Below are 14,135 nucleotides of genomic sequence, written 5' to 3' on the forward strand. Positions count from 1 at the left end.
TAATTGAGTGGCACTATCGTAAATAACAAAATAAATAATCTTGTTGGTTTCAGTCGGAATTAGGTAGAGACCGAGTTAGACGAGGCGGTTACGATACCAGTCATCTTCTTGCTTTGCAAAATTCCAGCGTTTTCTCTGTGATTTTAGTCATCTTCTTGCAATTTGAGTCATCACTATGGAGAACGATTTGATTGTCCACTGCCCTAATTGCGACCGTGAGGTGCTGAATCTCTTAAAACACACTTGATCGACGAGCACAGTTTGAAAATTGTGCAATGCATGTGAGAAGCCATTGGAGGAGAAGAGATGCTACGTGTGGACCAAAGATGGCGGAGGTCTGAAAGCCCGTTGGAGTTCCAAGCACAGAGCTGACTTCACTTTCTGCAAAATCAACAAGTGCGTGCTTCCTATGACTCCAGCTGGGGAGACTCATACGTGCGAATACAAATGATTCGGTAATTTTCTGACTGCGAATCTTGCTTTTCACTCATTCTTGGTTCTTTCTCAGTTCGAATGGAATTATGTGATGCTTAATCTTATTATGCGGCAAATAATTTGGATATGTAGGTTGTTTGAACAACAAGTTTGTGAATCAAATATAGGGAATCTCTTGTGATGAACTATGAGATGATTATCTGCTAAATCTTATTCTGTGGCAAATGATTTGTATATTTAGATTGGGCTGAAACAAGGATGAGCTTATGGAATCAGTTCGTGTTCCAAAATTGTGCTTTTCTGATATTGCTATGAAATGCCATACTAGTTTGCTCAATATGATATTTCCTAATGGTGTGAGGTTTAAAGTCGAAGAACTTTTCTAGATGTCAATATAGTTTATGCAGAAACCGCAACTGAGAGGTGTGTTGATATTGGCTAGGCACACACATGACTCTGAGCTTCAAGTATTGATTTATTGTTTTTCTCAGAGCCACACAATTTCATTTTTCGTTATTCTATGTGCTTAATGACCTGAAGTTTAATGATCGGGAATTTATTGCTTAGCTTTTTGTCTTTAGGCTTAAGTAACATTTGGTTTTCTTTGTTTGCTCGAGGGTAGGAAAATACAAGGGTGGAGGAGTAAGAGAGTGCGTTGATTATTACATTTTAATATCTCTGAGAGCCATACATTAATGCAAGGGTACGTGGATATCTAAGAGTTGTGATTTTGGGTTTAGAAGGAACTTGAGAGCCTGAAGTTGGGGAGCTTATGTGTTTATTATCTAGGTTAGAGGGTGTTGTGCTGGTACTATATATATATATATAGACTAGAAAAGAGAAAGTGGTTCTTGGAGTCATCAGGGAAGTTCTCTTGTTAGTCATTATGAGAGGCATTTGATAGACGACCCTTCCATTTCTCAATATGTTCCTTCTGAAATAGGGAAAGCTGAAGATCCTGCTAAGGTAGGGTGACGATGGAAGTAACAGAAGGATTTTCGTGGAAGTTAGGGTCAGGACGCAATCAACCATGGGATATAGGGTTCGATTTTGGGTTTCTCTTTTCTTGGGTTTAGAGATTTTTTTTCTTTCTTTCCCCAGGTGATAAAAGAAAGGGATTCTCAAAACCATGAAAGCCTTGCTGGTAAGATGGGAGGATCATTTAAAAATTTCAGTCAACCTCCCCTGAATGAAAACTTTTCTCTCAGCTTTTCTCTTTAACTTACAAATTAAGGCAGACCAAGATATTATCATGGCAAGAATCTAGTTCAGGGAGAATGTGGTCTGTGTGAGAATGCTTTACAATCCTTGTAGTATATGCACCAGATAATCCACTTCTTCAACCTGTCAATCTTTGGAACCTTCGGGAAAGTGGAAGATGAAATTCACTAAATGCTGTTACACCATCACAAACAGTCTTAGCATTGGCACTTAGCTGACTTTTCACATCAATTGACTCAACCTTCCACAAGATGTTGCTTGAAGCTATACAATCTTCCACTAGCTTCTCTTTGCAGGCCTGTGTCACAAGGTTCCAACTTTCTCCTGCTATACTTTTCGGGAAAACAAGACCAGGAGGTCTTCCAAGCCTCAATGCGGCACTGCTTGCTGCCATCACAGCATCATAAGGAACTCTGTAGAGCCAATTTGCAGGAAGACCAATACCAACACCAAGCAGAGTTAAACCCACACTGAAGCCAGCACCACAGCCAGCTCAAACATAGCCAATCACTTCAGGCCCCAAACCAGAACCCCATCCAACACCACAACCAATGCCTATTCCCAAACCCCAAAATGCTCCAGAGGTTGGGTGCACTGGGTTGCATCTTTCCCAACCAATGCCTATTAGCTCCTGAACACTCCTTTTAGAATCATTTTAGGACCTTTGATGTGAGCTCTGGTCCTGCAGAGTTCTTCCTCTTTGAAATGGTCACTACAGAAAGAAAGTGAAAAAGACCATTTCTTTTCTTTTGAGTTTAGAGATTACTCTACACTGGACATTCCTTTTGATTGGCATGCACGTGTGACTTAAGACTGTCTTAGTAATGACTCTTTATTTGTAGGTTTAGATTTTCATAACAGGAACAAATATAGTCATCCATAAGGTGTTCTGCATTTAAATGGCTTTGCTGCTAAAAAAATGTGAACCCAACATTCAATTAACTGCTCAAGCTCTTCTTCAACTGAAGTTGTAAGAAATAGGATCAGGCCCATAGAAAACATATGGATAGCTAGACATGGGTGCGTGTTATACTAGGGAAGAGTTTACCTTCCCAACCATATAAATCTATCATAACTCATTGACTCATTCATGCTATGCATTTGAATCCCATTGTATGAGACATTCTTAATTAGAATGTCAATTATAAGTGATGTCTAAAAGCCTTGGTTGACTCGGATTAAGTATCCATCTAAACAAATGTTATTTCAGGTCCTGCTTTGTTGTATTGCTTTGGAAGGGTATTTTTAGCACCTCCTCTTCTTTCAAATTCTTCAACTGCATAACACTACCCATTTCAATCACACTAATTCTGTGCATACCTAAATTCTGTGTATCTGCATGCTTTTCGCTCCCAGCATGGTGTGTCTCAACTTTCAATATAACACCTTTTTAAATCACTCTCTCCCTTCCCTGACAGAGTTTAAACTTGATTGGTTGAACTTTTTGTTGCAGGTTATTCAAAGTTTCAATATGGTGGATGTATTGATCTGGATTCTTTGTAAGCAGTTAAGATACGAGAAATTCATCCGGTGGAGGAACACATGCAGTAGGTTGTTTTTTTGAAACTTTAGACTATAATGCTTTCCCCATTTGTGCTGGGTTACATATCTTAAGGAGCAGGTAATGCTCATGACCCCAAGTAGTGATGAGTTACAAATCTTAAAGGAGCCGGTAATGCTCACCTAGTGCTGGATTACAAATCTTAAAGAGCTGGTAATGCTCACCCAATGCTGGATTATAAATGTTTACAGAGCTGGTAATGCTCACCTAGAATCTTATGGTAGTAGAGCTACAAAATGGTGGTGAATGATACAGATATGTGCTTGTTATGTGCCATTCTTGCATTCCAGCATGTAGCATGTAGGGATAGATAGATAGACTTGTATTCCAGCATATACATATATATATATATATATATATATATATAGAGAGAGAGAGAGAGAGAGGGGGGGGGAGAGTGAGGGAGAGAGAGAGAGAGAGAGAGAGAGAGAGAGAGAGAGAGGGGGGGGAGAGTGAGGGAGAGAGGGAGGAAGAGAGAGGGGAGAGGGAGGGAGAGGGAGGGGGAGAGAGAGAGGGATTGAGGGAGGGCGGGAGTGACGGGGAAGAGAGAGAGAGAACAGGAACTTTATTTCCTGGGTCTTTATTCGTTACCAGTGGCATCTATGGAATTTACTAATTTTATATAGAAGAATTAGAGTTTGTTAACTTTTTTGCGTCAATTGACAACTCAAAAGGCATGTACGTCCATACGAATTGAGGCCAATTGGAAAGGCGCGATTTCTCTATACCCTTCCTTTCTTCCCTCTTTCTTTCTACAACCTAATTTCATCGCAATCCCATCCAAACTTTCACAGAAAAGCACGTACCCATCTGCATCTCAACATTTCCCAAAGTTTGCAAATGTCAAAATTTAGATCACTGTTCTCATCCTCACCAGAATATCATCCCTAACCCATTCACTTCAACCAACCTGAGTTTTCCTCTATTCCAACGCCTTATTCTATGTTGGCTGGTCTGCATGGCAATTTGCAGGTCAGTTTTGTTGTTACAACTATATTCCATACAATTTATTTGGCAAGGTATTTCTTCTGTCTGTCCTTGTTCATCATAATTTTTGATAAGGCTATCTTTCACTATAATTCAATTTCATATATGATATTACTAGGCTGTTATCTGGAAAAGTTTGTACAACTGTGTCCAAATTTATTCCTTTAATGGGATTCCTAGGAAACTGGTAGTATTTTCTGATAATTTCTGCTGTTGTGTTTGTTGGATGTATGCATATCCTCAAATTGGTACGGTGTTAGATGATGCTTTACCTATTATATCAATAGATGACTTCATTCTTCTCCTTCATTTAAATGAAAGGTTAGGTGGCTCACACTCTTTCCACAATTCAATCTTGCTGTATCGGTCTTCTCTTTCTAGTTCAGGGTTTAATTAAGTACTTCCTAATAAGGGTAGTAATTGCACCTAGTGTAATAAAGAGAAAAGAACAATTACAAAGAGGTAGATAAGACATCCACTGAAAAAGAGCTCCTAAAACATCAACAACAAGGAAACAGAAAAAGAGAAGAATAAGAGACTAAACCAACTAACTGCAGCAACCAACCTATTAGGACCCAGCACTTTACAAGCTCTAAACACCCTATACCAGATAGCCAAAGCAATTGGACAATGCAAAAACAAACGGTTCACACTGCTTCTCCTTAGCACATAATACACCAATGAGGGGAGAGGCCAGCAAAGTGTCATCTCCTGTGAACCAAATGACAAATATTTACCTTCCCATGAGCAATAATCTAGACTGACAAGGGAACTTTAGGAGTCACTTTTGCCTTCCAAATTGCAGTCTAGAGGATGAAACCAGGGAAGAGAAGAGTTAGCCATCAGCTTCCTAGAGTAAGATTAACAGGAGAAAAACTTTTACGCCTCCAAAATCCATCCTCTCATATCTTGTTTAGATGAGACCAGTAAAATGTTCTCCAGTTCTGCGATTAAATACGAGTGCTCCACTATTTCAAAGCCATTCAAATTCCTTCTGAACCAAAAATCCCAGCCTAAAGGAAAAAGAGAAACATCAGTATAGTTATGAAACAAAGAGAACCATAAGTACTCATCCTAATTATTGTAAAATCTAAGTCCCCCATCCATCTCTCTTTCCAAAATCTCATCCTTACCCTCCACCACAAACCAGCAATAAGCTGAAAACAAATTAATTCCTAGTGATTTAGCTTTCCAAGGACTCCGGCTTGAGCCATGGATCACAATGTTGGAATCCTAATCATTTGTGTGAAGTCCATATTTACTTCTACTGACAGCGTACCAAAGGGTCTCACTTGCTTCCTGAAATCTCCGGAGCCATATACCTAAAAGGTTCATTTCTCTTCATCGAATTCCCCACCCCTAAACACCTTTCTCCTTTGTTTCAGGTACCACTTCCCAATTAACTAAATGGCCCTTTCACCTTCCTCCACCTCCTCCCACAAGAAACTTTCCTTAACCTTTCTAAATCTACCCTATTAGCAACTCCACTTGGTATTCAAAATAAAGAGAGATAATATGTAGGCAAACTTCCCAAAAAGATTGAATCAGTGCTAATCTGCTACCCCTGGATAAAAGAGGTTTTTTTTTTTTTTTTTTTGCACCCTTCTAATCTTCTTTCCGCCTTTGCCACCACTGGATCCCAGAAACTTTTACTTTTATGATACCACCAAGAGGCATTCCCAAATACTTGATTGGCCAGCTTCACATACTGCAGCCTAGAGTTGAAGCAAGATCCTCCATTCTTTTTTCCGGTAAATTAAATCCTGCTAAAGAACATTTTGCTTTATTCAGTTTTTTTTTTATGACCTTTTGCTTTATTCAGTTTCAGCCCAGAGAAAATACAAAAAGACTATATCGCCTCTAAAAGATGACTCAAACTTTCACTAGCCCTTGAAGAGAAAAGATTGTTTCATCCAAAACTGTAAATGAGAAATTTCCACTTCTTCTCTTCCTACTCAAACTTATATCAGCTGCATTTCCTTTGCTCTTTCCATCAATAATTCAATATACACCCTCTTCTACCTACATTTGGATCTGACCGTTCCATTAATATTCTCTTCCAAATCATCCTCTTCTTTCAAATCTAATCCTTTTCGATTTCAGTCCTTCTGAATGAAAGAAATTTTTTTTGTTGAAGGAATTAGTCACTAATGCTTAGAAATACAATGCTGATTTTAATCCAGTTCTTTGTTAGAAGATATATTGGATCTAACTTATGCACTTAATTTATGGAATAAAACTAAGGTTCCTAGTCTATCTCATCAGATCAAAATAACTGAATATCCTTTATCACATACTCAGCTAGCCCTTCAAAATTTTCATCTGAATCATTCTTTGTTAGTTTGTTTGCCAACTTTTCTAGTTTAATCCAGCAAGAGGAGTCCAAAAGGCTAGAAAAGTTGGTTAACTTTTGGGTGATATGATTAGAGCTACTTGGGCTACTTCCAGGTCCAAAAGGAACCTACTTCCACCCTACAGCTAATGTAAGGGGAAAATATTTTAAAAATCTGGAATCTGGTTGGAAATTCTCAGGGATATTGCTTTACAATTTGTGTATGCTTTTTTAATATAAGTTCGTAGCAGATCATATTTCCTCTACTACTCAAATTAATTCTTTCCTGACACTGGTTTAATTCTGCTGATAATGAAAGGCTGATGCCTCCATTTACAGTGTCGGGAAATTTATTAAGCTACTGCTCAAAGGTCCCTTGAAAGCTCCTAGTCCTGATGGACTAAATGCATTATCCTATCAAACCGTTGAGACATAGTCAAACAGAATATTAATAAGCATTTCAAGGGAACTTCAAATTTCCCTTCTGAGTCATACTAATATAGTATTAATTCCTAAATCTAACCTGCTGAAACTGTAAATAACTGGGGCTTATTGGTTTGTGTAATGTTCCATATAAGATACTTGCTAATTTACTTATAAATCGACTTTTGCCTTTCTATTGCATAAATGCACTTCTCAAAATTAGGCTGCTTTCGGTCCTGGAAAATTTATACTTGATAATATACTTATTTGGTCATAAATAGCTGTTTACACATGATATGATGTGGTATGATATGATATACTGGGATTATATTTCACTTTGTTACCATTTAGGTTTTGATCCTAATCAAGTTCAATTGATTCTGCACTCTATGCATTCAGTTTCTGACTGTACTTTGACATGGTGATCCACTTTCACCATGTCTATTTATTGCTTCTGTAGAGCTTTTATTAGGCATCTGAAATATAATCAAAATCAATGGCTTTCTTTTTTTTCCTAAAGGTTTAAGAATTTCTATTATGTATTTTGCAGATGATTGATTGGCATTTTCACAAGCTCCTGCTAAAGCTGCCCAAAGTTTAAGAGATCTGCTTTATAATTGTCAAATTGCATCAAGTCAGAAGGTATGTTTTCATGAATCTACTATTGAACCAAAAGACATCTTTTGCTCAATATTGTGGCAATTCCTCACAAGTGTACTCTTGCTAGATATTTAGGAATTCAGAATATAGATGGTCTGACAGGTCTGATACTCAAGGTTTACTAAACAAAATGTAGAAAAAGTTTATCAAGCCACAAATCTAAGCTATTGTCAAAAATTCAACTAATTCAACCATGTCTAATCATGTTCAGTATGCATGTCTTTCCACTAAAATTGTCTTCATCAGATTAATAAGATGACTAGAGATCTTTTTGGGGGGTAACTGTTAGTTGATTGGTCTTCTCATTGTAAAAACAAGAAAATATGGGGTTTACGTGTTAGGAATTCAGCATTATAATCAAGCTTCAATCTAAATTAGGATGGCACATGTCAACCTACCCTCATAATGTGTGGGTCAATATTCTGACAGAAAGATAGTTAAAGAACCATTCCTTTTTTGAGGTGACTGAAAAAGTGGGGAACTCAGTAGTTGGAAAACAATATTAAGAGCCAGACCTATAAAGTATTAGATATATCATAGGTAATGGCCGGCAAGTTCAGTTTTAGAATCACAATGTTAACCTGCCCTTGGAGGCTTCTTTTAGATCTGTTCATCTTTCTGAAAGGTATCTGCTTACATTTTGCATCATACTTGGAATCTGCCAAAACTGAATGCACTTCTGCCATAATTCAGTCTATTGTTGGTATTAATATTCCTTTAACAGATATGTGGGATCAATTTGTTTGGACCCTTTCCTGTAGTGGTAAGCTCAATGTTAAAGCTGCAACTAATGTGCAATTATTCAATAATTATTCATCTCATTTATCAAAAGTCTGGAAAGAAAAATTACCACCAAAAGTTCAATTGTTTGCTAGGCTCTTTTACCAAAGTAGACTTTCTGCAAGGGAAAAGCTTTCAAGATTCTCTAACTTACCAGATGCCTGTCCTATCAATGTTGAATCATAACATCATCTTATGGGATTGTTCTTATGCTAAACAAGTTTGGGAAAGTTTGGCAATTTTATTCCACTTATTCTTCCCTAATAATTGTCATATTTTGCAGTGGCTAAAGCAGTGGAAATCTAATTATGCATTTCTAATTGAGAGGTTTATTACTGTTTGTCTGTGAACTGTGGCGTTTGGAATCAGAGGAATCAATTGGTTTTTAACCTGTCAACCAAAAGAAATATTTGTTATTAATCATATAGCTCCTACTGTGTCTCAAGCCCCTTTTTATATTTTAAATTTCTTATGAGATTTCGGTTAAAAAAGTAATGTTGTTATGAATAAAATCAGGCACAGACATAAACAACCTAGTGGGTGGTCAGCTCCTGCTGAGAATTTTTATAAGCTTCATTTTGGTGGATCAGTGTTGCCAATCGTCAAGCTTCTGCTGGCTTTATTGGCAGTAATATATATGTTTGGTGAAGTTGTTGTTGTTGCAGGTTCAGCTTCTTTCGGTAATATTTCAGTAGTAGTTCAGAATTTACAACTCTTAAATTAGGTCTTATACAAGCTGTCAGACTCAATTCAGATGTTGCAAGGGAAGGTAAGTTTGAATGCTCATCAATGTGATTCACAAGAAAGCTCAAGTTCCATGGAGGATACACACTATCTACAGACATTTAGCAGCTCCCTTTCCCAATTCCCCAAATTAATTTTGCTCATATTTTGTGAGGCTAACGCACTAGCTTGCCGACACATTTGCAACTTTGGATCACACATGTGATCATTCTGGGGTTTCTACATTTTCTAATGAGGTATTGTTTGATTATCGAAGATCCATGTGGATCGTCTTTGTAATGCTGTTTTGACATAAAAAGAAAAGAAAAGATGCATACAAAATTTTGTCACCCGTTTAATGATTATTTGCAGTTGAAATCATCTTTTGGGGCTTTTCCTTCATATATTTAAATGTAGGCCATGACAGAAGTCCTAGTTTTAGATGGAGTACCAGTACGCTGTCTATATAGAAACGGGTACAGGGCTATTGAGAGCCCAAAGCCTCCAGAGCAAGTAGAAAACAGAACAGGCCCAATCGACATATATATAAGAAAACAAATATCCTAATCTGACACAAAACGTAAGACATCAGATCTCCGACGCCGTACAAGAACCAAAGCAGAAGACACTGTACTTACTTTCTGCGGCGCCTGACTTGAGTCCGAAATCGGCAGGATTCTTCTGGATGGAACCAGGTATGTTAGACCTCCGTTAGTACTATTGATTACCATAGTTTAACATCAAACAACTTTTACAAAAGTAAAATCTTTATTCCACTTTGATGCATGCAATATGTTCTGCTCTGTTTACTGACTTTTGTTAAATTTAGCTATGTGAGTTTGGTATATCTGCTTCTTTGATATAGCAAACATTTCTGGATAAAATAGAAAGATGACGTTATTGCAAATAACCTTCTGTTTTGTTTGAACTTTGAAGATCGACTTATGATTTCTGTTTCTATCAGCTCTACCATTTGGATTCGAAAATAAAAAGGGGCATTTGTTCTTACAAACTATATCTGTAGAAAATTCTTTGATGCCTATTGTTATAAATCAACAGTCAAGCTAATTTTTTTTTTTTTTTTACCTTCAGATTGGGCAAGTTTACCCAAGCACGTTTTAGATTCAGTTTTAGAGAAGTTGGTGTCACTATCAGACTACTTGCGATTCAGCATTGTTTGTAAGTCATGGTATTATGTAGCAAAAGATAATCAAATCCAACGCGCTAAGATGACAGCTCCAATGCTCTTGATCTGTGCTAACAAAAGACATTCATGGAACTTATACAGCATCGTGGATGACAAGGTCTTTGATTTGCAACTAAGTGTGCCAAATAAGCGATATTGTGGCTCTTCCTTTGGATGGTTGATAGCTGTTGAGAAGAATTTTGCAATAACCCTAATCAATCCGTTTCTTAGGGTTAAAGGTAGGAGGAAGAATGAAAACTCAATCATTCGGCTTCCTTCAATGCGGTTACCTCCAAGCAATTCTGAAAGGCGTAGATGGTCTAGACGATACCACCATTATGTTTTCAAGGCCACTATGTCAGCAGACCCCATAACAGATGCAGAGGATTGTATTGTGGTGGTCATATATAGGGAATTTTGTCAAATGGCTTTCATTAGGCTTGGTAAAGCCACAACGTGGACTTATATTGATACCGGTGTTGATAGACTGGGGACCTTAATTCTAGAAGTCACTAATGTTAAAGATAAATTTTACGCTGTTGATCAGAAGTTTCGGCTTTTATCCTTTGGTGTCACTGCTGAGTCCAACCCAAATGTAGAAGTGGTTGCATGCATGACCCGACGACCAGCTCTGAGCAAGAGATATCTCGTATATTCAATCGAGAAAGAATTATTGATGGTTATTAGGTATGTGGCATATGATGGTGGAAAACGTTCGACGGTGGGATTCTTGGTTTTCGAATTGAATTTTGACAAGCGTGAATGGGTAGCCAAAGACAACTTAGGTGATGATGTTGCGCTTTTTGTGGGTGATAGCGCTTCTGTAACTGTGCCGGCTTCAAAATCAGGATGTCTATCAAATTGCATATACTTTGTCCATGATAATGATCGTAATGGATATGATATTGGTCGACGCTATCATTTAGATTTAGGTGTTTACAATGTCGAAAGTAAAAGCATTTCACAACCTTACACCTCGCATGCCAAGAGCCTCGTGGAAATGACTGATTATGAACCAGTTTGGGTAAAACCAACTTTAAATTTGTAACAAGAAAAGAAAAAAAGGGCTTCTTGTGGTTGATATCTGTTATTCTTTTCAAGTTATTTTGTTTCTTTACGGTAAGTTTTGTTTTTGTTTTTTTTCAACATGTAATTCCGTCCTTTGAATTCTAAATTTGTTTCCCTAATAAATTGCTCTCCCTGATCAAGAACGAAATTTTCGCATAATGTTTCTGCAGATGGATTTTGCTTGCTTGCATGAAAGCTCCTATAAGAGCAAAAAGGTCCCAACGAACAATTGATTTCTGATTCAATCTTTCAAGGGTAACAGATACTGTTAAGTAGTTTATGAGCACTTATGAGTCACGACTGTCGCGCGCTATCTAAACAAGATGATGTGGCATGATTGGTGAACGAAGCCAAATGGGGGAGGGGGAAGTCGAACATGGGACCTTAAGTCAACACTTAGGTGGATTGGAATCAGGTGATTGACATAGATTAAGCTGGTTTGTTTGCTGATGTTTGATACTGTTTTAAAAAGGTATAGCTGCAGAAGCATGGCAAATTAACATGCCAGAACTGAAAATGTTGTAATGTGTACCGGAATTCTTTCACTTCAGATGATAACTACAAACAGAATATGTACAAAATATTATACGAAAGACAGACGGCAATCATACCCATAACGTTCCCCTGCATACCCATACTCTTGCTCAAAGGCTCTAATAGCTTCGTAATTATAATTGAAAGAGAAGTCTTTTCTAGACAATACTCATAATCCTAAGGTTACACTGCTTGCCTTCTATCCAGACATCAGCACTTGTAGTTTGGTTTTGACAATTCATAAAGCTCATCAGGTGTCATCTTCTCAAGTTTTTCAGTTGTCCAAGAATCAAAATTCCCATGGATGTTTGAATACTTCGTAGCAAGTGATGCAACAATGCCTTCTGTCAGATGATCTAGGGCTCGAAATCTCTTGTACAGTCTCATTACAGCCACACAATCTGCATAAGGATCATGCATACCAGACTAGATATCATACCTGTAAAGCCAAAGATTCATGATTCACTGGAGAATATACAATAAGAGATGACTCCAACAAGCAAATAACATAGACTGCAAGATGAAGATCCCTACAACTTGAGACTATTAGAACACTTCGCTCCCTTGTGGATGTGATCAAGACACACTTGGAGACTATGAAAGAAGTACTTTTGAATATATGACCATGCAACATCTACAAAAAGAGGTAAACTTGTCGCAGAGCTTATGAAAATTGAAGGTTTGAATGATTATGATGTGCTTGAGGCTGCTGCTACAATTATTGGCGATGACTCCAAAATTGAGCTCTTGTTCAGCCTTCCCGACAATTTAAAGAGCCAATGGATTTACAAGCTTCTTAACCACTAGAGAAATGGATGCTCAAGACTAATGTTGGTCTTAAAATTGCTTTTTTTTTTCTTTTGGCGTGTGGATGATCAGATTATGGCTCAACATAATGTTATATTTTGCTCAAACTTCTGCTGGAAGCTATTGTGTAATCTGAATTTTAATTATGTTGTGACATTAAAACTTATTATCTATTATGATGTTATTTCATTTCTTTATCTATTTTTATCTGATATATTGGGGTCATTTTTCTTTAATGATATTTAGTAGATGATGGGTTAAGTTGGTGACATAAAAAAATATGGATTCCTGTACTTTGTCTCTTGTTATGAAAATGTCTATTTAAGCATATGGAGAGCAGGTTATCATTCAGGAAAGGAGTGGCCAAGTAGTTTTTTTTTTTTTTTTTTAAGATGAGAAATTTTATTAATTCATAAGAATAACATCGTACACTAGGGCATCCATAATGAAATCCGGAGCATGTGTGAACCAATCCTAATGAAGGTTCGAATCAAAACTAATGCTAGCAAGTCTATGAGCTACACGATTTCTATATATCTCTTCTAACATGGTGCATAGAAATATTAGGACATTGAACTAGAAGCCCCTTGATATCAGCAACTAGAGGACTCAAAGGAGATAGATCACCAACTGAGGAGGAAATTGCCTGGACCGCAAGCAAACAATCACTTTCCAGTTCAGCTTGTAAGTAACCATGCTACTGCCTGCATGAATAGAAGACCTTGTTGTATAGCTAGTAATTCAACATGTAGAGGAGAACTGACAAAAGGCAGCAACAAAGGTGCCCATAGAATTGCTCAAGACGACCCCCCCCCCGCTCCTCCATGCTGAAGTAACATTAGATAAAAATGAGCCATCCACATTCATTTTCAGTAACTCACCACGAGGGGGAATCCATTTCTTAATCACTGTATGTTTTGGACTACTGGAATGGTCTCTAGATTGCGTAGCCCTTAGGTACTCCTCATACCAAGCCATGGCAGAAGCAATTAGCATGAAATTGTACTTCTCCTTATCATTCCACAGTTTGTCATTACGGTTCTTCCAAATGCTCCAGAGAATAATCAATAGTTTATCAAAAACATGAGAAGGAAGAGATAGTACCTGTTCCAGCAGCCATTCTTTCAAAGTAAAGGCCGGACTGACATAGATTGGAATTGAGAAAGGAGGTGACTGTAGGATAGATTTGGCAGTAGCACAATCACATAAAACATGACCAATAGACTCATAAGGACCGAACAAAGAACACAATGCAGATCACCAATGTAACCTTTAGTACTTAAAGCTGCTCGAGTCGGAAGTATGTTGTGGCAAGCCCTACAACCAAAGATAGCTACTTTACTGGGCACTTTAGCATTCCAAAGAGCCTTCCAAAGCGGCAAATAGGGATCTCCAGAAGAGGTAGAAGAATAATAGTT

At 37.6% G+C, this 14,135-nt stretch overlaps 1 protein-coding gene across 8 annotated transcripts; it reads left to right on the forward strand.

The window, feature by feature from the left end:
* Positions 1-30: 30 nt before the first annotated feature.
* Positions 31-12,685, forward strand: LOC112173473 (F-box protein SKIP23). Of its 8 annotated transcripts, none has more exons than XM_040508777.1 (5): positions 31-455; positions 3,110-3,207; positions 7,510-7,601; positions 8,683-9,817; positions 10,215-12,685. In XM_040508777.1, exons 4-5 carry the CDS (start codon positions 9,808-9,810, stop codon positions 11,354-11,356), a joined length of 1,152 nt encoding a protein of 383 aa, XP_040364711.1. In that variant the 5' UTR covers positions 31-455; positions 3,110-3,207; positions 7,510-7,601; positions 8,683-9,807; the 3' UTR covers positions 11,357-12,685. The 8 variants fall into 8 exon arrangements, 6 of the variants coding, with proteins under 6 accessions (XP_040364711.1, XP_040364712.1, XP_040364710.1 ...); XR_005801710.1 differs by having other exon boundaries at positions 34-455; positions 7,510-9,817; positions 10,215-11,427; positions 11,547-12,684; XM_040508776.1 differs by having other exon boundaries at positions 34-455; positions 7,510-9,379; positions 9,495-9,817.
* The last annotated feature ends 1,450 nt before the right edge of the window (positions 12,686-14,135 follow it).

This window comes from Rosa chinensis, chromosome 6, assembly GCF_002994745.2.
Source record: "Rosa chinensis cultivar Old Blush chromosome 6, RchiOBHm-V2, whole genome shotgun sequence".
Taxonomy (NCBI): domain Eukaryota; kingdom Viridiplantae; phylum Streptophyta; class Magnoliopsida; order Rosales; family Rosaceae; genus Rosa; species Rosa chinensis.